This window comes from Colias philodice, chromosome 26 (assembly GCF_061535455.1).
Source record: "Colias philodice isolate Cphi_HAF_F1 chromosome 26, ilColPhil1 Martin Lab GWU primary, whole genome shotgun sequence".
Taxonomy (NCBI): domain Eukaryota; kingdom Metazoa; phylum Arthropoda; class Insecta; order Lepidoptera; family Pieridae; genus Colias; species Colias philodice.
In genome coordinates this window covers 7,627,388-7,647,845 of record NC_143111.1, presented here as the reverse complement: position 1 = coordinate 7,647,845, position 20,458 = coordinate 7,627,388, and the positions used below count along the sequence as shown (strand labels likewise).

The following is a 20,458-nucleotide window of genomic DNA, read 5'->3' as shown; positions in this document are numbered from 1 at the left end:
TCAATAGAATGGGTTGGCCCATGTTTTGATTAAAGGCGGTTATTCTTTTGGCATTTTTTTCGCACAATCGCATTTATAAGTAAAATAATTATTAATTTTTATCGTATATTAAACAAATGCAAATAAAAACAATGTAATGATCGCATTTTTAATTCCTAAAAAAATATTTACACAGTTTAAACAAAATGCTTGACTAAATAATTGTTATAATTAAAACTGTGATGTTAAAAAACTGAGCCTCTTCTATTAAAGTTATTGATATCTCTTTTTTTTAATTCAATTTGTTTACAACAAATTGCATAAACAGATACGATAGAAAGTTCGTTACCTTTATTTTGATTTGATACAAGTTAATCGGAAAATTCAACGTTATTTCCTTCTACTTAAGCATCAAATTGGCTTACTCAATCATTTATAATATTTTAAGGTCAAATTAATTTTTTAATCAATTTTATAACGAACTTGTTTTCATATATTTCAATATCGCTATGCCATATCCAATGTTTTATATTCCAGTAACATAAATATTGGTTAATATTTAAAGCATGGCAAACCCATACTGCCATACTAATTTGTTCGATCAAAACGCTCGCACACACACTAAGCTATTTTTAATGTATGTCATGTCTATTTATTCAAACATTTATATTTACCCAAATGTGATCGTGTAAAAGAAACTTAATCCTGCTAGAAATAAAAATCAAATTCATTTTTTGACCTCATCAAAAGTTTAACATTTAAAACAGTGTAAATGCTATGTCTATTATACTTTTACGGTAGAAGCATCCGTATGCGCATATATTTAAAAATCAAAATTGTCTCAAATCAAACGTTCCAGAACATTCTAGAACATCGTCAATCACTGTTCATGGTAAAATCATCTTCATTACCTAGTTATTAATAATTAAAATTGCTTGTTCCTATTCTAGAACATTCTAGAACATCGTCAATGACTGTGTATGGTAAAATCATCTTTATTCCCATGTAATTAAGCATCAAAATTGCTTTTTTAAATTTCGTATGAACCAGTACGATTGTACCGTTACAATGACATGGTAAAAGCGTCCTTATGTCTATATGAATAAGCATCAATTTCGCTAGTCCTTCCCGTGGCGGCAACACGCCGTACAGTCCAGAGAGCACGGTGATCGCTACCTTTTCCCACGCTGCATTGTTGACATTTGTTCCTGGATAGAAGAATAGGTAAATATTTTGTGAGTTATGGTTTATTAATTCTCTTTAAATATAAAAAATAAGAATATGGTGTATACTGTATAGTATTAAAAAATAATAATAAGATCACTAAAATCTGTAATCGTACATCTAAATTTTTTTTACAGTGTACAATAAATTGTACCTTCCACCAGCGCTTTCGCTTGAATAATTACCAGAACCATCTTAAAAATAATACTTTGAGCGTGTTTTGTGTTAAGAGTGCAAAAGCTTCCTAATCCTTTACATTGTTACATTGTAAAGTTTACAATATACAACCAATTTTGTGCTCAAGTGACGTCACCCAAACCGAACCATCCCACCCAATATCACAATTCGTACTTCTCCTAATAATCCTAGAATTCCTAGCTCGTCTCCTAGCATTAGGACTCATATACCTTCATGGCGCGCAAAGCTTCAAGTAGTTCTTGCTTATCAGCCAGTAAGTTGGCCGCTTCTTGTTGCGCTGAGTGCGCACATTGTCGTAGTACGGAGGCCTCTTCTGCTATGCTGAAATATATTATTATTTTAATTAATTAGTAGCTGATAATGTTCTGATAATCTATTTAATATTTTTGACGTGTTTTTTTATTGTATTTGTACTTTAACTGGTAGATAAGCGAAACAGAATTTATTATAAAGTAGCGATAAAAGTTCTTTAATAAGAAAGAAAGAATTAAAATGATTACATAATCGTGTCTCTTTCATAATTTTCGAATCAGTCGGACTTAAATATTTAATATAATTAATTTACGTACCTAGCTTAATATTTTTTTATGATCGGATATTATGTCGGTGGTAATAACACAACATATATTTATAAATAATACGAAAACAAGACTACGCAATTCATTAAGTTCAACTAATCGACACAAAGATTATAGCTGCTCTACTAACTACTTGCAATCCAAAAAATTGCAACACTAAAAAACAAAAACACTCACGCCCTCAACTCCCTATTATCCTCCGCTATCCGATCCAAGGTATTCAATCTCTTCCTCAACTCCTCGTTCTCTCTATTCAGTCTATCTATCTCTTCTCTAGCGTGCACTAACTCCGGCGGGTTTTCTTTCGGCGTCTCAATGGTTACCGGTGGTCCCAGATGGAGTATTCCGTTCGAGTCCCGGGTGAGTCGGAGTGTGGTTAGATCGAGATCTAAAGGTTGGGGTGGTGGGGATGATATCGAACGGGTCGGTCTGTCTTCTATTAGGTGTAACTTGAGATTCGATATTAAGACCTGGAAACGTTGAATGTATTGGTCGTTACAGTTAAAATTTTGTGAATATCGAATAAGCATATTTTTAATGGTATTTAAGGAAATTAATCTCTTGAAACAGCCTTAATGATATTATCAAGTCAAGTACGTTCATACAAAAAATCAATTACCGACATTACAGTTAAGTTAGAATGCTATACTATAGATTTAATTTGCAAATCATTTGAGTTTCAGCTATTAGCAATAGTATGTGCTCCTGCTTTACGTAAAAATACAACTTTTACATTGTCATACGTATGTTCAACATTCAATATAACTCAAATATAACTTATGAATTATGTGAAACATATTTTTGTAATTGTTTTTTGGTTCCGAGGGCGGCGACCTGGTGATCTGTGATACCGGTTAAAACCCATTTCAGACACCAGCTCCTCCAACTCCAACTTATTGTTTGATAATTTTGTATGCATGTAGATTAATTTATGTGATTGGGAATTGTGAGGAGAAATAAATAAACGATTTGATTTGATTTGATTTGAATATATTTGATTGAGTCTCTTGTCGATTCGTCTGGGTAGAAGACATACTGAATCCGTGGTACAGAAAATGTAAAAGTTTACATGAATAAAAAAAACTTTGAGTTTAGTAAAAAACACCCCATTTTCATACAACACACAACACTAACCTCCAAAGGCATAGGGGGCGCTATGACCTCATCCTCAATGAACTCAGATAACGCAAGAGCTGTACTCATGTTGAGAGACATGGTCAAGTCGCGAATTTGGGCTTCTAAAAGCTCTTCGAACGGCGCCAAACCGGTTGGCTGACCCTGTAAACATTATTTGTAGTAATTATTTTATATTTGGTCTAATATTTCTTGCTAAAATCGACCAAGTGGATACAAAAGTTTAAAGTAAAAATTAGTTATTGTTAAAAATAATATCTCTTTGTTTTGCTTTGGTCTCATAAAATAAATTGTGAACGTGCAGTACGTAAAATGCAGTATTTAGCCTTACAATCTAATTTTTACGTTGCATACGTCATTTTCATCACTTGACCAGGATATAAAAAATCCTTATAGTTTATAACTTTATAGCCGATATGTCACTTCTTCTGGATTGTTCTGTTTAATGTTAGATGACAGATAATATATCCATAGTATAAAAATATATATCAAAAAGTCGTGAAACTGACCATAAAATTAATAAAATATTTTGGTCCTTCGAGCCCAAATTAAATATACTATTCAGTCATTACTTACATCATCATTAAGAAGTCTAGGCAGTTCGTTGCGCACAAGCCTAGCTGCGACGCGCGGCATTTCCTTCTCTTTCGGTTCATCTTCGTTTACAGGCTCGTTCCACGCTCGAGCACGCATTGAGAACTTATTCTGTACAATACAACGTTTTATTTGTTCGTTCTTTGGAACCTCTTGACTCCAAACCCTATGTTATTTAGTGGGCTAAATGCAAATCATGTCTACTTCGAATACCTTGTGTTTGCATCTCCTTCATGCAAAGCTTTTAGTTATAGTGTTTAAGTGTTGTTTCAAGCTAAAAGATTCAAATAGCATAAAATTCCGTACTGCAAGTAATTGTTTAGTTGTGTTAGGTATTTCAACTTGATAAAAAGCTAATAGCGCATGCGTTACATCGCAATTTACAATAGCATGTTTTAGTAAGTACATATATAATATGGTTTTGACACTTCAATTGCACCAAGCTACACATTACCAATTAAACTAATAGTGTACATTATAATAAAATTAATATTAATAATAATTTAGTGTTAAAAATAAGTTAATAACATTATGTATACATACAATACCTACATACAATTTTTTCATGCAATCTAATACTAGAATGATGTGAGATGAGTATGACATGTGCAGACAAAATACATTTGGTATTTTATTTAACCATAATCCTATCTCTTTCGCTAATTCAGAAATATCATGATCTAGAGTGAAAGGAATAATTTTTAATTAACATTCTCAATATTAAACAATGCAGAGGCTATCTCGCTCTAATGATGGGAATATTTGATGTGTAGAAAGAGACAGTGTTAGGGTAATTTGGGCGGAGCCATAGTAGTACAATAGCTAGTCTATAAATACCTATTTAAAACTAAATGAAGTGAAATCTAAACATGATAAGGTCATGCTGTACTTGATAGGAATAACTAAAGTGCTTTGTGAATAATTTTATTTAATTGAAGCTGATTATGAAACATGTCTTCATCTTTTCTTTTTCAATCGTACGCAAATATTTTTTATGTACGTTGAAAAATTCTCAATGAGCTCCAACATATTTTAAATTAATATGAAACCACAATTTTACTTGTAGATTAATAATAAATGAGAGCGCTTTAAAAAGGGGCTTCATAGAACAACGTATTCTACACTGGGTCTATTACTGGGTAATGTAATAATAATGACGGTTTTTGTTAAATCTTACTACACGATCAAGATGAAAACACACTTCGACACACACGTTCCAAACCCCCTTGGCTACGACACAAACGTCTACAGTCTATGGCACTTAACAAAACACTACGTTTAATCTGTCGTCAGAAATACCTTGAGTCGAGTCTTTGGTTCACGATAGCCGAGCGGGCGGTGATGCCATAGAGAAAACACATAGACGACATAGTTAGATAATATCGCATTCCTTATACACTGTTGGGTTCGTTTTGGGGATACGAGATACGATGGTATGACGTGATGTGATTAACATGCATTTAGATGATACTATACCATGTTTAATAATTAAAATGTATTATTAATAAATTTTGGGCTTTTTTGAAGGCAAAACTTTAAGTAATACATATTTACTATACTGAAGTAACTTAATAAATTATAGGGCAACATTCTTATTACACCAATTTGGTAAAATAGAGTAACAAAAATCAGCTTCGATGGTTTTCATAAATGTAAAGGATAGCGAATATAAAACTGTTGTTAACTTGTTAAATGGTAGAGTATCATCACACAAAAACGAATTGAGTAATTCAATAAAACAAAGATTGAAACATGCTTAGAAAGTACTCTCCGTAGAAAATAAAATAAGACTATACAGAATCACATAGTGAATTATAAATGAAACACGTTAGCTCAGTGCGTAGTCGATAAAGTAACACTAAAACAACATAGATCATTTGTGGAGAGAAGTATTAATATATAAAATATAGTGTTAATGTTAGGTGTATTAAAGTGTAAACACAATGAAGGGAAAAAAAAGGAAACAAGAAATGAGCAAAATTTTAAAGTATTTTAATTATTATAGAATATTTAATTGAATATAGGAAACATTTAATAATTTAATGTGTTGTCTGTAATGATACACAACTCATAATCATTTCGATGATATTTTTTTTTTTGGGATAATTTCTGTGCAACAAAGGAATATAGGAAAAAAATAAACACAGTATTATGTGATGAAATATAGGTGTCACAGTAAATTTAGAATATACAATTCGAAAATAAGCAATTTATATAATATTTTTAATATACTACTCATATAATGATTAGTTTAGCACATCTCTCTGTATCACATCTCAAAATCTATTACTTATGTAGGCTAGCATATTAATGCTATAACGACAATGATAAAGTGAATATCATAACTTTTATACAGTTCTAACTATAAAAAAAAGAGAAGAAAAACCTCAAGTTATGAGAACTTAACACGTAACAATTGAACATTATGATTATTTGATTAAAATTGTATTGGTAAATTATATAAGTCCCCTCCCCCATTGACCATCTATATGATCACCATATTTTGCAAGAAATCTGAAATATATGCGCAATAAAATCACTCTCGGAACCTTACCTGGAACTCATCCCAGGGTATAGAGGAGCACTGATCTGACTTCAGATCGTCAGCGGTGAGACGAAGCGCGGATTTCCCGGGAACACTCTGCTGTACCAGGTATATGTTGTTTAGTCGCCAGGTACACGTAGATATCTGCGAAATGAAGTTTTGATTAGTGATTTTACACAGGGAGGTTATCAAATTATAATCCTACAAGGATTACAATCGGAACTGAATAAAATCTATGTTAGGATCAAATAAGAAGTATTTTATTTGTGTTACAGTTGTAACTGAAAAAAAATAATCAAAATGTTAGCCTATAAAGACTAGAATTTTACATTTATATGTGTAATTTCTTTCACATATCTCGATGATTTCTTGACCTATTGCAATGAAACAAAAATATAATAATATTTATTTTTTTGGTTCCATTGGTATTATTCAACATATTTTCGTCGTATCTCATAAAGTTCTTAAATATTAGGCAGTAATTAGTAGAACTACTAGGCATATAGGATTAACAGTAGTGTGTATGTGTTTGTGCATCCGCGTATGTTAATCTATATATTATGTGCGTGTGTATGCACATTTTGAAGTGAAAACTTCTTTAGCGGCGTTGAGCACTTTTTCTGTAATGGGTATAAAATCTTAAACTCGCGTCAGGACACGTGACCTGATCGAAAAAGCGTAAGAAGGATACCATTCCAAAATATCAAACATGCTCAACGTTAATAATCAAGTTTTCACTTCTGCCGGCACTCCCGGAGTGCAACCCGTCTTTTTTTATATTATCTCTTACCAAATCCCTCCGTTTACAAGAGCTAGTGATAGAATGGTCGGAGGGTGAGGAAGATCTCTCCACAACTTCGGCTGCCATTTCTACGCCGCTGTTGCTCGAACGGCCCAGTTCGAACTCCCTGGAAAATATTTTATAGCAATGGTTTTTTATATTTGCTTTTTTGGATGTTTATTATCATTCTAATATTATAAATGCGAAAGTAACTCTACTATACCCGGCGCGGCGAATGATGATCCCTATGACACTGACAGTTATTCTCAAGAGACAAACTTGTAATGGCGTCACCATTAAATTATAAACGTATTGGAGGCGTCTAAAAATGGCATTTATTAATTTTTACGTAGCTTTATGCCATAACAATGATATTCTGTTGGAATTATAACAATTCTTAACATTTACGAGAAATTATATCAAACTGACTTTACGTTTACGTCCTACAAAATTTACATCGTTGGCATTTATCGACTAGTGCGGAAAGTATCGATAAACCAATTTCGATAATGGAAACGAGTTCACATTTTTTCCATGCTTAAGCTTTAGTTCATTCACTATTGAATGGAACAGAAGATCACAGCATAATTAATTAATTAATTACCATTCGCGTTAATTTACTTATAGGTCTACCAGAATCTGATGGCATATTTATATTTAAAAAATTAAAGATTTTCATGTGGCAACTTAATTTGACAACTATCAAATTGGTTGTCAAATTATTTGTTTTGATGATAAATTTTTAGGATTTTGTCTTCAAAATCTTCTAAATGTCGATAAAACCGCTGTGATCACAAGCAAGAGGTGTTGTTTACAATGTGTATAGAAAAATATTCGATGAAGAAGAGTCAAACTCATCACAATTTTCAATTTTAAAGCGCGTGAAAGATTTTATTGCTAAGTTGGACTTACCCGTTTTGATACTTTAAATTAAAAATGTTATAAATAGGTATATAATATTGTTTGTTGATTAAAATATAATTTTATGAAAACTTATAACAGGAGTTTCCAATTCGGCTATTTGTCAAGTCCAAGGTGTACAAGTCCATTTTATAATGTGTTAAATCTTACGAAAATAAACATGATTTTATTAAAGTGAAACTTTTATTATATCGTCTCAAACTTTTTGGTCTGTGTAGCGCATGTCGCGTACGTATCGCGGCTGCCGAGTAGGTATACCTACTCGGCAGCCGACCGTCACGCGACACGCGCTACACAAAGCAGTGTTCGGAACCGTTCGAACTTCGAACAGTTTCACTTTTACCGTGGTTTCATAAAACCACACAACAGTTTTTTATTATTGTTTCATTTTATAAAAAATTATAAACAATCGTTAAATATAGTAAATAAGTTTTGATCTGCATTATCATTACATCCATATTTTCACATGCCATAATTATATATTATATTCAAATATAGGTGTGTAATACATAATATTATTATGTATTACCTTTAGAAAAGTAATATGTATATTATACATGTGATAAGTACCTACATAATATTACGTGGATATCTCATTATTAAATACAGTATTATCCACTTGTGTAATATAACTAATGATATTGAGGACAAAATAAAAAATACGCAGTATCAAGATCGTTCAGTCCATTTTCCCTAGGGTTGCACACTCAAAATTTTGATTTCCCTAATTGCCATCAGATTCTGGTTTATCTATACCTATGATAATATAAGTTTTTTAGACAAATTAAATGGGGGCTTCCATTTTCACGATAAAATAATAATATACATTGCGTTAAACGGGTTAAAAATTACGTGAAAATGATAAGGCGCATTTTTATGTTTTGGAAAACTTTCGTTTTACTTACCTACTTATTCTATGCTAAAAAACTTAAATTAATACAACAGCAAAATAAAAGACGTTAATAATTCATTTTATAATATTTGTAAAAACATGTTTACCGACGTGGCTGAATGCAAACCACGCCTTTGCCTATAAAGTAGTAAAGTATCGACACGAGTGATGATGATGATCATGATGTATTACTACTGACCTGAACGCCATGTCGGCGTCGTCCGGCGACTCGGCCGCGAGCCCCACGACCACGTACCGCTCGCTGTCCGAGCTGGCCGTGGACGCGGCGTCACTGCGCGTGTCGTCGCGTGTGAGAGCGCTGTCTATGGACGTCACTAGGGATGTCAGACCGCGTCGCATGGAGGAGAATCCCGCTGGGGATATGAAATCGTCAATCAGTAATAATTATAATTTCACAGGATGTCCCACAGTCGGTGAAGTAAGTTCCAAGGTACGTATAGTTTTGAATTCGCTGAGTGCGTAATGATACTCTAAAAATTCTAGATAGACCGAATACACTGACGGTGGAGCACCCTGTATATATGTACCTATCCATACACAAAATGAAACTTAAAACTGTCGTCAAATGTTTGTATAACTCTAGTTAGAAATAACAGCAAATTCAAACTTAAAAGCGTTGATTTAAGGTGTAACAAAACGTACCAAAAGTAAGAAATTTTACGACCTAAGCTAGCAGATCAATAATACACCAAAATTAATTTTTCTAATGAGTTAAGGTTTAATTTACAACATGAACGAAAGTTATAGACACTATTCATTGACATTGAGATAGACGTAAATAGATTATGCACAAAAAAAGACATAGGAATAGACATGTATGCAAACAACTGCAAATACTACAAAAACTGTATGCTTACCAAATCCAATTCCAGGGCTAGGCGGCTGTTCCTCCGCAGGCAGCGGCAGCGGCGTACACACTTCGATCTGCTGCATTTGTTGCATTTGCATTTGCTGCATTTGCGGTATTTGCTGTATTTGGGGCATTTGCTGCATTTGCGGAATTTGCGGCCCCAAGTCACGTTCGAGCACCGACGGCGCCATTGTGGACTCGGAACCTATGGACGTGCCTGCTTCTGTTACTGAACTGCTGCATTTATTGTAAGACGATATGGTATAGTAATAGGTTGCCACGGCAGTAATAGGCTTGTAGATATTTATTCTATTGCTCAGCTCGTGATAAAAAGCTGAATTTTATGATAGTGTTGTTATGTTTTACTGCTTTGGTTATAATGTCACACTATGGATCAGACAAATTGCAACTAAGAAGAAAAGTTTTTGACCTTCTACTTTTTGAAAGCAGTATGTCAATGTTATACCTCCATTTTAATAATTAAATATTCCACTAAATCTTTAGGATTCCATGTTAGAATATTGTTTAGGATATTTTATGCATGGAAAATTGGTCAGATTAAAAGGCAAGGTATTCAATAAAGTATTCCATAACAAGCAATGGTATCCACGACCTCATACCTACCCATTTTCAAGTCCTGCAAACTGGAAGAATCCAGAGGTACACTGTCCAGGTCTCTAGAGGACTCTTGCCCAGGACAGCTAGTGGGCAGCACTAACGTCATCTCCACTGCTGGGACCACCATGCCCACTACTATCGTTCTGAAATTTATATTGTTGGTATTATTTTATTTGGTATCTAATCTAATCATTAGTTGGTATAATCATTGTTTGGAAGATTAGGATACTTTGAGTTATGTGTGTGCGATAGAATGTTTTATTCCCTTATAAAAGAACAAGATGGAAAAAGACTGTGTGTCTACTGTCTATGTCGATTCTTTTTAGAACATAGATGATAACGAATGTCAATTTTTCTGAACCTTAAAATATATTCATGAATCAAATTCTTAATACTGACATACTACTACGGATTATGTTCCAGGGAAACTTCATTATTTTTTACTATTTTCCGTCATATGATTTTTTATCATCGTTGAATCGAATAATGCAGTATTTTTAAAGTTAATTTGTAAAGTACCTCTCACTTGTCTTAAATTTTGCATTCTGCTTTTTGCTTCATCCATACTAATATTATAAATGCGAAAGTAACTCTGTCTGTCTGTCTGTTACTCAATCACGCCTAAACTACTGAACCAATTTTCATGAAATTTGGTAAGGAGATATTTTGATACCCGAGAAAGGACATAGGCTACTTTTTATCCCGGGAAAATGACGCAATCCCGGAAATCCCACGGGAACGGGAACTATGCGGGTTTTTCTTTGATTTCGCGGGCGAAGCCGCGGGCGGAAACCTAGTTGTTAATAAGGTCGTCTTACTAGATACTTGTATCTTACCCAGGTTCTTCCGGCATCCTGCCAGCCTGGTGCGACAACCACGCAGTCAATTGTGACACCCTTTCCAGTTGTCGCAGGAGGAACAAAAGCTGGTAATGATTGATCTGGAGGCCAGCCAGACCACTAGTTCGTCCAATCACCCAGATGCGGTTGAAACCGTCTTCGAAACACATCTGGTAAGAGAATAATGGCAATTTTCATATGTTTTTCCAAATTGCTTTATATTTGGCGCAGTTGGTCAATCTTGTGATTGTTTGGCCAAATGATACAATTATTTTTATAAAATTACTTTCTCTTTCTGTCTAAAGAGTTACTGTATCTTTTTTCTCTATATGTAGGAATCCCTATCTCGAACCTAATTATGAAATGCTTCAAAAACGCTTCTGAAAAAGTTTAGAGACAAATGGAAGTTGCAGAACTAGCGAGTTTCTGAATTTTATTTTATTTGATATTTGATAGTGACATTAATTTTCATACATTATTTCTAATTTTTTTTGGTCAAACAACATCTGAAAGCCGTAAAATTCCCCCCTAAAGCTACGTACACACTCACCCAGGCGGTCAAGGGCGTGGCGTCGAGCAGCGGCGTGGGCCGGTAGTTGGTAGCTCGGGCTCCGCTGAAGTCCGCCCAAAGCGGCTCTGCGCGGGCGCACCATATGCCACGCGCTTCACGCCATAGTAGTTCAGATGTTATAGACGTGCCGCGGTCTATGTCATCGAGACCTGACGAAATATATTTTTAACGGTATTCTAATTATGATTATTTAACGATCAATTTGTCAGAACTAAATAAATTTTAAAACAGACAACACGGGAGGCACTGGCCTTCAAATAAAAAAAATAATACTCAAAATTGGTTCAACCAGATGAAAGTTATATAATAACCACAAAAAAAATCTGACCAATTAACCCATTGACCACCGAGCGGCCCGATCGGGCCGCGACACAATAGATTTTCTATTGTGTCTGTGATTCCGGGACTGAGGGATTAAAAACCTGACCAATTAAAGACCTTTTTTAAAGTCGATTGATAAGAGCAAGCAGTGGAAAATAGATCCTCCTTATTATTAAGAAGGAGGATCTATGTTCCACTGCTAACATTTCCTTATTATTAAGAAGGATCTATGTTCCACTGCTAACATTGGAATACGATACGATCCAGAAAAAAATAAGACCTTAAGAAGCATACTCACCATCAGCATGTAGCACAAACTGCTCGTGTATAGGGTCCATATCGTCCACAGAACTGGGGAAATGTCCCCGCGGGGCGTGGCGACGTAACGCCGCTATTATTGAGGCTAAATCCGCTCGAGTACCGGGGGTATCTATAAAATAAACAACATCAGATGTATTTTTTGTGACAGTATGGGATGCATAGAGAAGTACTCTAATATCATGCAGAAAATTGATAAAATTAGGTGTATCATAATTTAGTACAGAAACAACTACAATATATAAAATAGACTTTGAACATTACTGTAATTTCAATGAATGTTAAAGACAACGCGGCTCCCGAATTTTCTGATGACCTCTTAATAGGTAATTGTGAGTAATAGTTATATCAAGACATAATATTCGTTTTTCCACGTATTACTTAATACTGAACAATACATGATGAATAATTATATTTTTTGGAATCTCTCCGTACCATGTTTTTAGCAAACAAATATTACTTTGTATAAATATTAAATATTCTATGTACCATGTTTTTAGCAAACAAATATTATTTTATTTTTATATTATAACAACAAAAACGATTAAACAACTCACTAGCCCTCGCCGCTTCCCGCACATTAGTGAGCGTCACACGCGCGGTGCACACGTGCAACTCGCGCGGTCTGTCACGCTGCTGTGCGATGTGTTCCGGCCCTGCTTCTAGCACGATCTGTGGGATAGTGGACCTTATGAGTGGGGAATAAGGGTAATAATTGATTGAATGTAGAGATAGTATTTCGTTATAGACTTTCGATCTAGTGTAGTGGAAAGATGGTAGTTGATTGACACTAAAGACCAAGTAATTAGTTACTGGAAATTCGACCTTAAAGCTATAAAATAGAGTCGATATTTTATAAACAAGTTGGAGGGTAATAGATTGAAATTATGTGTCAGTCGCGCTGCTGTGCGATGTGTTCTGGCCCTGCTTCTAGCACGATCTGCGGGATATGCGACCTTATTAGTAGAGAATAGGGGTTATAATTGATTGACTCGTTTGTATAATTGATATAATCTTAGAGCTCGGCGCCCGCTTGCAGCTCAACCTGCGGGATAGTCGACTTTATTTGTTAAGAATAAGGGTGATAATTTATTGACTCGAAATCTGCGCAATTGTTTACTGGAAATTCGACCTTAGAAGGAATCTGTCATATCTAATATGATCAATATAAATTGAATGGTATATCGCGCAGCCGCTGCCAAGTGCGGAAGAAACGCAGCGAGCCACACACTTGGCACGACTCATTTTTTTATTCACAAACCAATTAATTTCTACCCGCAACCTATTTTGATCATTTTTTGCAGATTGTTTTGTCACCTTTTAACCGTTGCCTGGTAGAGATCACTACCTTGCGATACGGCCTTTGCTGTAGTAAATTGAGCTTTTCTTTATTTTATGCATTTTTTACCTTCGGCATGATAACTTCCGCCCGTACATCCATATAAGTACTCCCCGTGTCCCCACTATTGGCCTGAGCAGCTGCAGCCACGTGGGGGAGGAACGCAGCGAGCCACACAACACTGGGCACGTCTAGAACTACCCGCACTGGGCTTAACTGCACGTATAGTTTTGGTGCGGGTACTGTGGGAAAAATAAAATATTTAATTTCATGGAAAGCTGTTTATAGAAAATGTGCAAAAACAAGTAAAAAGTAAGAATAATATATTGGTTAGAATCAGACGACGAGAAAGAGAATTATATGAACATTTTTTGTAGCCATAACAAGTGAACGCGCAAAGTAAGTTACATATTTTTCTGGACATTTCTTCGAATCTTTCACAACCATCTAGTTCGAAACTACGCAACAGAAAAGTATACAATTAATGAACAATTTGTTTTTAATTAGCCATTTTTTTTAATACTTAATAATCAATTTTTTCAGAATAAAATCAAAATGCATACCCGGAAAACAGACATCTCCAGGATAATAGAAAAAGGTTAGTTCAGCGTGCAGCAGCCCTGCGTCTCCCGGCAGGGTTGCCTTCTCAGCGGAAACTAGAGGTCTTGGCGACTCTCTCGTTTTAGAGCCCGTGGAAACCTGAAAAATGTTACTTGTCATGATAACAGTTTGTATGTAAATAGTATATTTATAGGGCTTTGAAATATGTAGTAAAAACTTTAATAAATAAGAAGATCATTTATGGAAAAAATTTAAGAAAAGTCTACCGCGAAGTTAAAGTAAACCGCGGGCTAAAATCAGTATAATATACATTAGATACTTTACATATCTGCCTAAAAAATTATGTAATGGTTTTATAGTCAATTATTACTGATATTTTTACTAAAATACATTCGTACCTTATAAACGGTAAAGTCATCTATCCTTAATACTAGGCATGTCGTCATCAGCTTTCCCAACTGCTGTAATATTCGAGTTCTAGTCGGCGATGCTGAAAACAAAATCAAAGGTAAAGTTAATGAAAATTCTCTCTATTTTTTTCTATGCAAGCTTCTATAATCTATACTGAAAAAAAAAAGACGTGTGGCACTCGGGGACTGCCGCGGTAAAGCTATTGCATGCTATGCCTTCAAGCCACACCTCCGCGCCCGTCGGAGTGCGGAGCGTGAGGTTTTTTCGTTACGGAATTTCTGGATTCGGTCCCCGCGCTCAAGGCCCGCAATAGTAGCTATGCAATAGCTTAAATAATAAACTGAAATTCTGTGTAAATAGATTTCACTCAGGTACAATTGAATTTACAGGCTCAGAAGTTACATGTCTTGATAGTGAATAACAACAAAATTTTTGTCTCTAAAAATATTATGAAAACTCCCGTTTAAAATCAGTAAATAAGGCGATACAAATATTTACAAAATTTTCTTCTCTAAAAATTTAAAAAAATCACGTTTAAAAACCGTTAAGTTTTTAATTAACATACCTTGTGAGGTAGTATGTGAAGTAGGCGCGGTAGAAGTGTTTGAACTTGTCGCACTCGGTTTGTGACTCACACCATTGGGCATTGTCTCTTCATTTCTTTCTGGATTACTGGCCGTCTGGAATGTTAAAAAGATATGTTTAATAGAATGTTCATAGAAAAATAGATACAATTTATTATTATAAACAGATTTATTAGCTAACTAGCTGCGCTCCGCGGTTTCATCCGCGTGGCTCCGCTCCTGTTGGTCTTAGCGTGATGATATATATGCCTTCCTCGATCGATAAGCTATCTAACACCGAAAGAATTTTTCAAATCAGATCCGTATTTCCTGAGATTAGCACGTTCAAATAAACAAACTCTTCAGCTTTATAATATTAGTATAGATGATATGGAAGATTGGTCCAAGAAGCAATTTTCTGGCATCATCATTAAGTGAAAAAAAAAGTTATAGTATGTACTTTAAAATAGCTATTACAGAATTTCCTGTCGGCTCTTCTCTGTTGAAACTGCTTTCAGGGCCCGTAGACAAAGTAACAATTAAAAAACGATAACGAAGTTAGAAAAGGAAAAATGTATGGGATTGACATTAGATAAACCACGTGATCTAACGCGGCGTATGTCAATCCCATACATTTTTGCCTTTTCTAACTTCGTTATCGTTTTTTAATTGTTACTTTGTCTAAGGCCCCAGGACCGATAATAAATAATTTATTTAAAATCGCTTTTAAAAGGGTCGTAAATAATGGGAGGTTTTAATTCAAGTATCAGTTATTTTTGAGATATTACAGAGATAAATTTTATAAAATATTTCATATGAATCATACCTTATGACTAGGTGTGATCGGTCTAGGGTCCAACAAGTCGAGTAACGAAGCGCAAAACGAAGACAGCGCTTGAGATAACCATTGACTGTGTGGTGTCGCTGCTTCTCTATAAATAAATAATTAAATTGTTACATATTTGTATTGTAAAATACAATAACTCCAACTGAAAGCGATTTATTTTCCGAAAAATATATTTTTAAGCTATTGCATAGCTTCTATCGCGGGCCTTGAGCGCGGGGACCGAATCCAGAAATTCCGTAACGAAAAAACCTCACGCTCCCCACTCCGACGGGCTCGGAGGTGTGGCTTGAAGGCATAGCATGCAATAGCTTTACCGCGGCAGTCCCCGAGTGCCACACGTCTTTTTTTTCAAACACTATGTTTCATAATAGAAATAGATACAACATTTTACAAATCTATTTATTTTCTCTGTTCTTCTGTTTAGGTTCTTACAACACAATGCATATATCAAGACCTAGTAACCTAGGTCTAAACACCATTCTAACGAATTGACCAACTAAAAGACCAAATTATACTTATTTTTTCCATTTTTTGCTTACCTATATCCTCTCCAATGCCGTCTATCATCAGACGCCTTATGATAAGGGAAGAGATCAGCTTGCATGCTCACTAGCGTCACTTGTAACGCGCCACCGTTCGCTAGTTGAGGCATTTCTGATCTACCCACTGACAAACAAACAAATAGAAATAAGGGACGTAGGTTAAGTGCTGGGCAGGACATAGCCAATTAAGTTAATAAGTGAAACAGATTATTAAATCTCTTTTTTACACACACACATATTATTTTTTGTTTTATTTTGGTTATTGCACGTATTATTTTTACGGATTACAGGGAATAGTTAAAGTTATATTGCAATAGTGTGTCGTCGCCATTATTCTAAAAAAATATATGTATTGGAGCAAAAATAATAAATGAATAATAAAATAAACTTACATCCAGGATCATCACACAAATGCAAGTCGATCCTTGGCGCCAAAAGGTGGTAGGAAGTTTCTCGAACGTCGTGCTTCGCGAACATTCGCGCCAAAATGTCGCGGTCACTGGACGTCGAGCGGGTTTGGATTTGTTGTATTGGTTCTTCTATCTGTAATTATATAAAGTATTATTATTAGTTTGGTGGATGAATTATTTTTTTTTATGTTGAATGAATTTTGGTGAGATCTTGAAATTTTTTTTCTACAATTTATTTATAAACTAGCTTGCTACCGGCGTCTTCAACCGCTTTGTTTAAAACTTAACGAAATATATACTAAAACCTTCCTCTTGAATCTTTCTATCTATTGAAAAAACCTACAAACTCTATTGCGTAATTTTAAAGATACAGAGACGGCAGAAGGCGACTTTGTTTAATGCTATGTAATGATTATATGTCTTCTGTACACCCCTGCCACAAGTCCGCACCACTTACCTTCCGCGCCGCCTTCGTACGGGTCGCAAGCTGTGTGGCGCGGTGTACCGGCCCCGCTAGTGCAGCGGCACAAGCTAAAGCTGCCCGTAGCTGTCCATCTGTTAGTGCCCACGCGAGCGGCTCCGGGCGGAGCACTAGTCGAGAGCCTAGTACTGCACAGTCTGGAGAAAATGAACAGAGTTTTATACTGGAATAGAATTTAGTACGATATAACGGGACAAATTGAAAAAAAATATTGATTAACAAAAACTAAAACGTCACATGGACAAAAAAAAAACAATTAATTATTATTAAAAAGAGTTCAATAATATCAAGTTCCGTTCACGCAGTGCTCGCAAGCGGTCGCGTACTTAATTATTATTCAAAAGTTCATATACGCAAATATAACCTTTAAATCAGTGATAACTGTGAATAAAGTGGCGTGAAACAAGTCGAGAAGTTCTCCGCGGCCCATACTCACTTCTGCGAAACAAGGACAGCTGTCATAATTGCTGTCTCACCCGACTGCCGCTTCAATTGAATTCGAAGGCGATAAATAACACTGACCAGTGTATTCAAAGGATTAAAAACATAATAATATTGTAAACTGATTTTTACGCAAATCAGTTCTGACATTTCGCCCGTTGGAGCGGACGAGAAGTAGACGCTGCCGCAACACCGCGCCAGGGATATTGAAAGACCAGTAGCCCCAATCTACTTTATTTGCGTAAACAGAGGTTACCTGCTATAAAACATCGATTATAGTGAACAAATCGACACGAACTTGAAATTATATGTGAATTTTAAAAATCATCCTATTAATATATTTTAGAAGACACCGCCGCAACCGCAGCATTCAGATCGGAAGACCGCAATCTAAGGGGATTGTACATTTATTTCAATTAATAATTTGTTTTACAGACCAGTAGCCCCTATTGAAGCTACTGTTTAATTGCTATAAGTGTAATTGTAAATCGGAGAGCATAGGAATATCCCCTATTTATTTACATATATATATATATATTATAAACACACCACAAAGTATTTATTAATATATATATTATTATTTTTTTTCAATATTTTATTAGATTAGGTCAGTTTTTCCCTATTGGGGCAACTGTTAGGTTTCTTGTTTGACTCTTTAGAAATAATTATTGTAAGTATTATAATTATTTTATGACTTTTTATCTTTGACTTTTACTTTTTTGAGAAATAATTATTATATTATTATTTTACACAACTGTCTCCCTATTGGAGCAATTGTTTAGATTAGTGTTATATATACTTTTTTATTTTATTTTTAGGTTAGATCAGTTTTTTCCCTATTGGGGCAACTGTTAGGTTACTTATTTGACCCTTTAGAAATAATTATTCTAAGTATTATAATTATTTTATGACTTTTATCTTTGACTTTTTACTCTTTTGAGACATAATTATTATATTATTATTTTATACAACTGTCTCCCTATTGGAGCAATTGTTTAGATTAGTGTTGTATATAATTTTATTTTATTTATTCCGTGACAATTACATATTGACAATTTACTTATATTATTAGTAATATAACTTTATTTTATTTCTTTAACATTTTTTATTATTATAAGTTCTGACTCAACTCATAACGATGTTCCACACACCCCAAAAACGTATAAGCGACACGAATGACGAGACAACGACTACGACAAGACCTGAGGCATCCGTAGTGCGGAAAAGCATTGACAAACTGGAGGCTCTGAATTCTATCGTTTCACCCCCCACCCGAGAGCCACCAGCTCTGAAAAAGAAACTCAGTAAGAGGCAAGCTGAGGACAAGGAGGGAAGCCCATCTGCAACGACCGCTATAAAAAGCACAAAGTTGATCGAGGGTAAAGCCTGTCTACAAAAAGCTAAAAATCACATAAGGGACTCCCGAAATATGAAAGTAGAAAGGAAAGAGGGACTCATCGTAGCGGTAGACAGACTCTATCAAATAATTAAAGAGTTAGATGCAGAACTCACCAGTGCTAGGGCTGGGAGCGTTGGAAGACAGGGGAGGGACTCTTTACATCCACCCCGGCCGTCCAACGCAAGTCCTACGATATTTGACGACGTACTGGTGAGGAACATGAATTTACAAGAAAGCATGAATGAGAGAATGAAAGAAATGACGAAAAGGATGGAAGAGATGAGCGGAAGTATTAAAGAGAGTGAAGTAAGAATGGAAAAGCTAAGCTCGTTGTTGGAGAGCAATATGACTGTCGCCAAAACGGCAAGTTATGCGGCCGTTGCTTCGAGAGGAGTCGCTGAGCGTCTCCCCGAAACAAGGGCCCTGCATTCGGTCATGGTGTCCTCCAAGGACGAACAAGAAACGGGAGAAGAAGTATTGGAGAAGGTTAGGAAGACTGTGGACGCAAAAGATGGATGGGTAAAAGTGGAAAGAGTAAGAAAGGTGAAAAATAGAAAAGTAGTCGTCGGCTGTGTGAGCGAAGAAGAAAGAGATAAGGTGAAAGAGAGATTGGGAAAGAATGAGGGATTAGTTGTGGAAGAAGTGAAAAACAAGAGCCCTCTTCTGGTCTTCAGGGATGTGATGAAGTGTGACACTGGCGACTTCATCACTGCGCTAAAGAACCAGAATGCAGACATCCTTGAGGGCTTGAAAGGGGATGAGCGAAAGGTTGAAGTAGCGTATGTGATGGGAGCGAGGAACCCCCTCCAGAACCACGTGGTGGTCAGAGCGAGCCCACAGGTATGGAGAAGATGGATGAATGAGAGATACGCCCACATAGGGTTGGGAAGAGTGAAAGTGATGGACCACAGTCCGCTGGTGCAGTGCTCCCGCTGCCTGGGGTATGGGCACACAAAGCGCGTGTGTAGTGAAGAGCAGGTACGATGCAGCCACTGCGCCGGTCCTCATATGAGGACTGAATGCGACAAGTGGCTGCGGGGAGAAGCGCCTCAGTGCATCAATTGCACGAAGGCCAAGAAA

The 20,458-nt window shown here is 35.6% G+C and overlaps 1 protein-coding gene across 4 annotated transcripts in view; it reads right to left on the bottom strand.

Moving 5' to 3' along the window:
* Positions 1-295: 295 nt before the first annotated feature.
* The window catches only part of LOC149477019 (bridge-like lipid transfer protein family member 3B), a 28,809-nt gene continuing 8,646 nt past the window's right edge, over positions 296-20,458 (bottom strand). The window contains exons 7-29 of one of the 4 annotated variants that reach the window (XM_089711430.1): positions 17,515-17,675; positions 17,040-17,190; positions 16,645-16,771; positions 16,085-16,190; positions 15,261-15,375; positions 14,683-14,774; positions 14,287-14,422; positions 13,793-13,965; positions 12,942-13,056; positions 12,365-12,496; positions 11,725-11,894; positions 11,172-11,344; positions 10,342-10,478; positions 9,725-9,934; positions 9,046-9,220; positions 7,043-7,160; positions 6,262-6,396; positions 5,007-5,018; positions 3,690-3,818; positions 3,114-3,257; positions 2,157-2,449; positions 1,611-1,722; positions 296-1,187 (exon numbers count right to left, since the gene is read on the bottom strand). In XM_089711430.1, coding sequence (XP_089567556.1) covers positions 1,152-1,187; positions 1,611-1,722; positions 2,157-2,449; positions 3,114-3,257; positions 3,690-3,818; positions 5,007-5,018; positions 6,262-6,396; positions 7,043-7,160; positions 9,046-9,220; positions 9,725-9,934; positions 10,342-10,478; positions 11,172-11,344; positions 11,725-11,894; positions 12,365-12,496; positions 12,942-13,056; positions 13,793-13,965; positions 14,287-14,422; positions 14,683-14,774; positions 15,261-15,375; positions 16,085-16,190; positions 16,645-16,771; positions 17,040-17,190; positions 17,515-17,675 — 3,152 coding nt within the window. In that variant the 3' untranslated portion in view covers positions 296-1,151. The remainder of the gene's footprint in view (positions 1,188-1,610; positions 1,723-2,156; positions 2,450-3,113; positions 3,258-3,689; positions 3,819-5,006; positions 5,019-6,261; positions 6,397-7,042; positions 7,161-9,045; positions 9,221-9,724; positions 9,935-10,341; positions 10,479-11,171; positions 11,345-11,724; positions 11,895-12,364; positions 12,497-12,941; positions 13,057-13,792; positions 13,966-14,286; positions 14,423-14,682; positions 14,775-15,260; positions 15,376-16,084; positions 16,191-16,644; positions 16,772-17,039; positions 17,191-17,514; positions 17,676-20,458) is intronic. The other 3 variants (XM_089711432.1, XM_089711431.1, XM_089711433.1) reach the window with 3 other exon arrangements.